Source organism: Helobdella robusta (genome assembly GCF_000326865.2).
Source record: "Helobdella robusta unplaced genomic scaffold HELROscaffold_31, whole genome shotgun sequence".
Taxonomy (NCBI): Eukaryota; Metazoa; Annelida; class Clitellata; order Rhynchobdellida; family Glossiphoniidae; genus Helobdella; species Helobdella robusta.
Window position 1 is genome coordinate 878178 of NW_008704544.1, and position 10258 is coordinate 888435.

Genomic DNA, 10258 nt, shown 5'->3' on the forward strand with positions numbered 1-10258 from the left:
ATTTGGAATTTTTTANAAATAAAGGATTTAATTATGACAGATCGAACATGCAGAACTTTAAATATCATTTGAAAGCATTTATTAGTTTGATTAATTAAAATCACTAGTTTTAAGAATATAAATTACATTTTTATAAAATGTTTATGACATCATGTAAGCGCAACTGTATGTATGTGCTGATGTGTACGTAGATATTTTTATATACGTATGTGATCCTATTCTCTTCTATCTATAGCTTATATAGATAGATTCAATCAGGTATTCTATATGCAGTTTTGTATATAGAGAAATATAGACCTAACTTATTATTAGGATCAATTAGTAACATCTCAAAGCTAATACATTCCATTTAGAGAATCTGAAGTTTTTTGTGGTGCACGATGATAATATTTTTATGAACAGTTAGTAACACCGTAAATATAATATACACCAATTAGAGAATCTGAAGTTTTTTGTGGTACTCGATAATTTTATTTTTACGAACAACTAGTAACAACGTGAACTTAATATATAACATTTAGAGATTCTGAAGCTTTTTGTTTGATGGGTGTGCCCGATGATTTTATTTTTGTAATCAATTAGTAACATCTGAAGTTTTTGGCTTAGGTGGCTGTGCTCGATGAGTTTGATACTAACTCCTCACAGTCAACCTGCACCTTATTTTCTTTATTGAGGTCAAATAAATTATTTCGTTTCGTTTCGTTTCAATTGTATAGATGGATAGCTGGATGAATTAATACAGGTATGAATGGATGAATGAATGAATGGTTTATATATAAATAACAATCTTTGTATATGTTTCTCCAGGGAAGTTTCTTTGAATGTCGACCAACTGATGAGCTAACATGCAGTGACGACGACCTCACATTAACTAACAACAACGACAACAATATCGTTTGTAACGATAACAACGACGGTAATAACAGTGTTGCTAACAACAACAACAACAACAACAGTGTTGCTAACAACAACAACAACAGTGTTGCTAACAACAACAACAACAACAGTGTTGCTAACGACAACAACAACGAAAATGATCTTGACATCAACAACATCATCGTCAAGAAGGAAATTGTCACCGGCATCAACAACGATATCGATAATCACATCAACATTCACATCAAAGTTGAAGACAGTGTCACTGACATCGACAACAGCAGCAACAACAACAACAATAACGTCGATGATGATAATGTCACCAACATCATCAACAACACCAAAGAAGATGACAACACGTCAGATGTTACAACTACAATGTCATCTGATTCGCCTCAAACGTCATCACTTTCTCAGATCGCGTCGACGACGCTAACAGCAGCTGCCGAAGCCGCAACTGTAACTACAACCCTTAAGACATCGGCGGAAATGACGTCACAGACATTCCCTACAACAGTGAGAGCAACGACGCATAGATATCACAAAAACTGCCACGTCATCAGTACTAACAACACCACGCACTGCCCGCACTGCTTTAAAGAATCCAACCAGCAAGAAATAAATGTCTACAACATCAAGCTAAGACCTCTTGGATACAAAGTTCCATCCATACAATCGCAAATAAAACTAAACAACGCTAGCAACATTAACAACGCTAACGATGACATTAATACTGTTGACAAAAACAGTGATAGGACAGGTATTAAATCTATTGATGTTATTGATGCTATCAGTGAAAACATTAACCGTGGTGACAACAGTGGAGGTAATGGGATTTTTAGTGATAGTACATCCATCTGGAAGAGGTTAGATAGAATGATTGATACACATAATCATGTAGATATACAAACGCGCACACATATACACACCTACGCGCACAAACTCAAACAAACAAACACACACACACAAACAAACAAACACACACAGCGCAAGTGCCAGAATTGGATTTTATAGAAAGGGAGATGCGGACAATAAGATAAGAGAGGGGTCCGTATGTAGTGAGAGTATGGCAAGTACACACAGCAATTTGACTACAGATGGTGAATTGTTTTTTTTTCAATCATTTTTATTTCTACGTTTTTGTTTTCTTTCTGCTTTTTTTTCTGAAAAAAATTATTATCCAGTTAAAATAAAATTTGAAGATACACATACCTAACATTTATCTGTACATATATGTATGCAGTATGTGTGTACAGATTTTTGTATGTGTGTATAGATTTGTACATATGAGTAGAGGTTTGTACATATATGTGTAGATTTATGTATGTATATGTTCATTCATATATATATACATATATTTACATTTACACCATAACAGAGAAAGTTGATTACAAGACTCTGCTGATAACGTACAATGTTGACTGGTTGGTAGCAGTGCATCATTTTATTTATTTAAGGATGGTACTTTGGCATTTATCTTCTGCTATTTTTTTTTAAGTTTTATTTCCTTTGCTTTAATTATTTAATTGATTATTTATTTATTCGACTAATTAATTAATTAATTAATTTAATTAATAATTTCTATAGCTCGAAGTTTAAAAAAATTCGACCAACTTCAAAAGCGTTGTGTTCAGCTGTCAAGAGCGGTGACCTAAATAAGACCATCTACATTCTAAGTGAGATTCAGCTGCTGCTGGTTTCCTGTGTTTTTTATCAATTTAATTCATTAATAAATCTAACAAATACTGAATATTAATAATATCAATGATAAATATCAATAATAACAGATAAACTAATGACTCTTATGAATATTAATGAGATATATTTCGATGAATTTGATTGGCTGGCAGGTGAAGGAGTTGACCCAGCCCTCTCCCCTGATGACTCATCACAGCCACCGCTATTGGTCGCATCTTACTATGGCCACTTCGAGATTGTAGACTTCCTACTTAATGTTAGTTCGTCCATTAATTATAATTATTTTAATAATTATAATTATAGATTATAATAATATAATAATTGTTACTGTTATCAATTCTTTCGTGATTAACTCTCAGGAGGTATCGTCACTCGTCATCGATACACACACACACATTCACACACACACGCACGCACACACACAAACATTCACACACACACACAGACAGGGTGTATGTAAATACACTTGATTCAACGCATCATCACACATATTGCATGTGATAGGGCAGTTCCAGGCGCCTTGACCATTTCACCGTAGACCCGCCCACATTATTATTATTATTATTATTATTATTATTATTATTATTATTATTATTATTATTCTCCAGAATACATCTGTCTCCGTTGATTCAATTGATCAGGATCTCCATACATCATTGATGGAGGTTTCTCAGACAGGTTATATTTTTTTGGGAAAAAAAATTCTTTTTAATTTTTTTTATTTTGATAAACATTTTCGTAAATAAATTGTTTTATTTATTCGTTTGTTTTTATTGTGATTTTTTTTTCAAAAAATTATTTTCATAATAATAATAATAAATCCGCCTCTCTCTCTCTCTCTCTCTCTCTCTCTCTCTCTCTTTCTTTGGCAGGTCATTTGTCCATATTGAAGTTACTCATCGACAAAGGTGCAACTCTAAATGCTAGGGTCTGTGCTTATTATTATTATTATTATTATTAGTGGTATTATAGTATATTATAATGACGTCATGATGATTGACAGGCCCAGGACGGCATGACAGCAATGCATTTTGCAGCTAAGCACGGTCAGATAGATGTCTTGAAACAGCTCCTTGACACTGAAAAAGTTGACGTAAATGTCAAGGTAGTCATGATTGTGATGCCGATTATGGTAGTGATGATGATGATAGTTGCACACATGAATATGCTAATTAGGATGATGGCGGTTGGACCCCTCTGATCTGGGCGATCGAGCACAACCAAAAGGAATGCATCCTCTTCCTTATGAAGCACGGTGCCGATCCTAAAATTAGGGATAACGTTAGTGAAGTTGTCAGCATTCTTCATTTAAATTTTGAAACTGTCAATGAATGAATGAATGAATGAATGAATGAATGAATGAATGGATGAATGAATGGATCAGTGGCTGAATAAATGAGAGGCCGATAAACCAATGAATAAACCAATGAATGATCGAAGGAGTAAATGTGTGAATGAATGAACGAACAAACGAATGAATGAATGAACGAATTAATGATCGAAAGAATGAATAAATGATCACCTAGGAAATGAACACAGCCCTTCATTGGTCAGCTTACACTGGCAACCAGGAGGTGTCCGTTATGTTTTTAGAGGCAGGCTGTATACTAGACGATGCTAATGAACATGGAGATACGCCAATGTACGTTCTATTCATTCTTTCATTCGTTCGTTCATTCGATCGTTCATTTATTCATTCATTCATTCATCATCATCCTCATTTTACTCATCATGACGTTCTTCACTCATTCATCAATCGATTGACAGGCACATAGCAGCAAGACAAGATCATTTAGACTGCATAATGTTGTTCATGGGTAGGAAGGCCAAAGTCAATCTGCTGAATAACGCTGGCCATATACCGTTACAGGTTACTTCGTTTTTTTCATTCGTTCGTTCGTTCATTCATTCCTTTCTTTCTTTATTGATTCATTCATAAATTCATTCATTCCTTCATTCACAGATTCGTTCATTCATTCATTCATTCATTCATTCATTCATTCATTCATTCATTCATTCATTCATTCATTCATTCATTCAATCAATCAATCAATCAATCAATTATTTCGTTTATTTTAATTTTTTGTACATACTGAAGTGCTGTCCAGATGAGAACTGCTTGACAGCTAGGCACTTGAAGCTCATCTCAAGTTTTCCCGTCCGTGCATACGCCAGGACCGTCTGTAGGTCAGTAAGTGCTGATTGCTGATTGGTTGATAGTTGGGTCGGCTAACGCTCGTTGGTTGATCGGTTGATTGTTACTGGCTGATGATTGGCTAGGTTGTTGCTGATTGGTTGTTGATGAGTTGGTTTGTATATGCCTCGTTAAAAATGGTCATAGTATATTTACTAAAATTCTTTTTTTTCTCACATTTTAACATTTCTCATCATCATCTTTATTTCCATCATCATCATCATCTTCGTCATCATCATCTTCATCTCCATCATCATCCTCACTCGCCATTTTTCATTCAGAGATATATCGAAAGGTCGTGAACTCCGACCCATAATGGTCATCAACCATGTGGACGATGAGGTCCTACCCAACGACTTCATCTACATATCTGGATACGTTGAAACCAGTCCCATCAACGTCAACAAGCTGGTCACTTCGCTTAAGGTACTGATGATGATTAAGATGATGATGATGATGATGATTAAGATGATGATGACAATGATGGTGATGATAATGATGATGAGGATTAAGATGTCGATGATGATTATGATGATGAGTAAAATGAGGATGATGATGATGAGTAAGAAGATAATATATTTTTGTAGAAATACCTGCCGTACATTCTTAAAACTCACTGATTAATTAACTAATAAATAAATATTTATATATAGATAAACGGTAATAATAGTGCTAGTAATGCTGATGTTAATCATATTATCATCCTTCTACTCACTCACTGACTCACACGTGCACACACACACACACACACACACAACGTAACAGCATTGCAAATGTTCTGATAATTGCACGTCATCATCGGCATGTTCTTGCTCCAGAGCCAGTTGCAAGAGATGGTATGATAATGTAAGTGAATGATGATGATGATGGTGGTGGAATGATGATGATGATGGTGATGGTTGTGATGATGACGATGAAAGGTTTTTATCGTTGCTTGCAACGATACCAGACTAGAAGGGCTTACTTTTTAGCTAGTAAAAAACGCTTGCGCGATTCACAACAACTACAACGACACGTGACTCAGTGACGTCATCGGTGAATGACGTCATCAACATCGTCATAATCATCATCATCATTACCACCATTGACAGTCTGGAAGATTGACGGAAGATTTCAACTACCTCGATCCGCCGCTTATATACGAATGTAATATTCTCTGCATCTGTGATTCGTCCTGCCATAACCGAGTCATCCAATCAGGAACGATGTACGTACGTGCCGTGGTGACCTACATACATAATATATCCATCCATCTATCTATCTATCTATCTATCTATCTATCTATCTATCTATCTATCTATCTATCTATCTATCTATCTATCTATCTATCTATCCATCCGTCAGTCCATTCATCTATCTATTCTTCACATCTATCTATTCTTCACATCTATCTATTCTTCACATCTATCTATTCTTCACATCTATCTATCCATTCATCTATCTATCTATCTGTCTGTCTGTCTGTCTGTCTGTCTGTCTGTCTGTCTGTCTGTCTTTCTATCTATCTATCTATCTGTCGGCTTATATATCTATCAGGTTATCTATCTATCCACCTATTCATTCATTTCACTCACTAATCAATCACTATCCATCCATATTTTCATTCTTCCCCAGAAATTATTTACAAGTCTTCAGAACGAATGGTCGTGGCTGGGGCTGTAGGACCTTGAAGAATATCTCCAAAGGGACGTTTGTATGCGAGTCAGTCATCATCATCATTATTATTTTTTTATATATTATTATTATTATTTATTTATTTATATATTATTATTTTTTATTTATTTATTTATATATTATTAATATTTTTATTTGATTAAATACTACACGTGAGAATATGTGAAAAAATTAAAAACAATACAATGATGGAATCTTTCGAGGTACGCTGGCGAGTTGATAACAGACGAAGAAGCCAACAGGAGAGAGGATGATTCGTACTTGTTTGACCTTGACACTCAGGTCACCTATTTTTATCATCATCATCGTCGTCGTCGTCATCATTAACTCTTACTCATCACCATCATCATCATTATCACGTTATCACTATCACCACCATCGTCATCATCACAACCATCATCCACAGGATGAGGAAACTTATTGCATAGACGCATCGAAGTTCGGTAATGTTAGCAGATTCATCAATCACCTCTGTGAACCCAACGTCAAGCCCGTCAAGGTTAGGACGTCATCACATAATCACTCACTCACTCACTCACTCACGACGTGACGTCATGGTGTCATCTTATGACTATGTTCATTCCTATCTTCATCGTCGTCATCATCATCAACGACATCGTCACTTGGTGAAATATGATGAACGAATGATCATCATCGTCGTCGTCATCACCACCACCACCTTCATCATCATCATCATTTTCACGATCATTACCGTGACCAGGTGTTTGTCGACCACCATGATCTGAGGTTTCCACGAATTTGCTTCTTCGCCAGTAAAGACATCAAGGCCTTTGATGAATTAGGGTGAGTGAGTGAATGAATGAATGAATGAGTGAGAGAGTGAGTGAGTGAGTGAGTGAGTGAGTGAGTGAGTGAGTGAGTGAGTGAGTGAGTGAGTGAGTGAGTGAGTGAGTGAGTGAGTGAGTGAGTGAGTGAGTGAGTGAGTGAGTGAGTGAGTGATCATGTGGTGATGTAATAATAATTGGTACATCATAATGGATGAATGACTGAGTGAGTACTACATGAGTTAATGTGATTGTTAACATCATCATTACGTCAAAATACGATTATCTTCTTCCTTAGTCACCATCAAACTACCGAACCATCACAACATCATCACCTTATGACATCACGATGACGTCATTCACGTCTTTAGATTTGACTACGGCTACAAGTTCTGGTCCATAAAGTGGAAGCAGTTCACGTGCACTTGTGGCTCTCGCAACTGCAAATACAGTACGGACACCATACTTCAGACTATCGAGGAGTACAGCAACGCCTCGCCGTCGTCAGCCTCCTTGTCGCAGAACGTCCTCGATGACGTCAGAGATCATTGAGATGACGTCACGAGTCGGAGATCATTGCGATGAATGACGAGGATGTTGCCGGTTTTAGAGATTTACAAGATGTCGTTTTTTTTTCTTCTTGACGCTAGATGATGTTGGAGTTGATAAATGTACCTATCAATCGATTGATTGGTTGGTTGATTGGTTGATTGTTTGATTGATTGATTGAATGATTGGTTGGTTGATTGATTGATTGATTGATTGATTGGTCGATTGACTGAGTGATTGATTGATTGATTGATTTATTGGTTGATTGATTGATTGATTGGTCGATTGACTGAGTGATTGATTGATTGGTTGGTTGATTGATTGATTGGTCGATTGACTGAGTGATTGATTGATTGATTGGTTGATTGATTGATTGGTCGATTGACTGAGTGATTGATTGATTGATTGATTGAGTGATCGTCCGCTTATATGGTTTCTAATACCGGCTTTGTTCATATAAATTAAATATTAACTAAAACAAGTGGAAAACAAAACGGATAGATTATTATTAAATCATATAAATTAAATATTAACTAAAACAAGTGGAAAACAAAACGGATAGATTATTATTAACTTATTCATTTACTTTTCTTTTGTAAATTAACTTTTAAATCTTTGATATATATATATATATATATATATATATATATATATATATATATATATATATATATATATATGTGTGTGTGTGTGTGTGTGTGTGTGTGTGTGTGTGTGTTGGTAATAGACCATAATTTTTACAATATTCTATAAATTCTACCGAATGTTTGGCGTTAATATGTTTGTAGTTCGTTTTTTCGATTTTTCTCACTAAAGTTTTTTGGTGAACGTTTAGTTTATTAAAATTCAAAATAAACTTATTTTTCGAATTCATGCTGCAAATAAGGCCATATTTCGATTCCGAATGAATCATCATCAGTGCTCCTTGCTGTATATATAGGGAAATATTGATTTTGTCAAGATGAACTTTGACGTTGTAAAAATTACCTTTGGTGTTGTAAAATTGAACTTTGATGCGAATTAGGTGTCAGGTTTCTTTATTGGCTTCTTTGGTCTCCCCTTCTTCATCGATAGCATCATATTCTTCTTTGTCACTATTTACAATGCTAGTTTTTATTATTTCTTTGTTTTCGTTGTTGGTTAAGCGCCGGGTTGGAAGTGAGGTTGTCATTTTTTGTTGTGCAATTGCTTCTGCAATTTTAAGATGCGTGTAGTTGCTGTTCTGGTATATTACTTTGGTGTTGCTGTCGAGGATTTCACGGCTAATTGTGATTGAGTGTGTTGAGTCCAAATGAGATTTGATAGCACCACTCTGTTTATGCATCGTAAGCCTTCTAGTCAGTGAGGTAGTAGTAATCCCGATATATGAGTCATGTTGACGTGCACAGCCGTCAAAGGGGCAATTAAATTCATATATTACGTGATTACGCTTTAACTCAGTGTTATCTTTAGGACTGCAGTTGTTTTTCAGTATTAGGTGAGACGTCTTTTTATTGTTGTAATAAATTCGGAGTTTAACTTAACTATTTGGGTTGGTTGGTGTGACATTTTTATTGATGATATGTTTAAGAATAGCTTCATCTACCTTGTATGCAGTTGACATGTGATTTCTGTAATACAAGATGATGTCGTTATCTTGATTGTTGGTACTAGGAAGGTTATTGCTGTGTAGTAATTTGCCTTTAACAATCTTTTCAATAGAATAAGTCTTATATCCATTGTTTACAAGCAGGTTAGTGACTCTCTTTAATTCAGCGTCGCGATTTTCAATATCGGAAGAGTGTGTGAATGCCAGATTCACAAATGATTTTATTGTGCTGTCTTTAAATTGTTCAGTGCATTCACTTTGTCCATTCAAACAAATTCCTGTATTCGTTTCTTTGACATAGACCGTGGTTTTGAATCGTTCTTCGCCACGGGTGACCATCACATCGAGGAAAGGTAAACGTTGTTCCTTTTTACTTTCAATGGTAAATCTCAGTTTTGATTAGTTTAAGGTACCAAGAAGTTGGGTGATTTGTTCAGGATCGTTATAGGAGACAAAGATATCATCCACGTATCTGGCGTAGATATTTGGTTTTAAATTTGCATTGTTTTTGAATGTTTCATTCTCCAGCTGTCCAGGGTAGGTGGCGTCCTATTTGCCAGTTTTTACCTAAATAGTGACAAAGTGAAAAAATATGATGCTATCAATGAAGAAGGGGAGACCAAAGAAGATGACCAGCCAATAAAGAAACCTGACACATAATTCGCATCAAAGTTCAATTTTACAACACCAAAGTTAATTTTTACAACGTCAAAGTTCATCTTGACAAAGTCAATATTTCCCTATATATACAGCAAGGAGCACTGATGATGATTCATTCGGAATCGAAATATGGCCTTATTTGCAGCATGAATTCGAAAAATAAGTTTATTTTGAATTTTAATAAACTAAACGTTCACCAAAAAACTTTAGTGAGAAAAATCGAAAAAACGAACT

General features: G+C 35.3%; 1 protein-coding gene across 1 annotated transcript; it reads left to right on the plus strand.

The window, feature by feature from the left end:
• Positions 1-5047: 5047 nt before the first annotated feature.
• On the plus strand, positions 5048-7779 carry HELRODRAFT_82032 (hypothetical protein; the record flags this gene model as incomplete). The annotated part of the gene is made up of 8 exons (XM_009022293.1): positions 5048-5194; positions 5534-5614; positions 5860-5975; positions 6383-6469; positions 6646-6724; positions 6849-6941; positions 7164-7246; positions 7599-7779. Coding segments are annotated over 8 exons (867 nt in total), but the record flags the coding sequence as incomplete, so codon positions are not given.
• Between the last annotated feature and the right edge of the window lie 2479 nt (positions 7780-10258).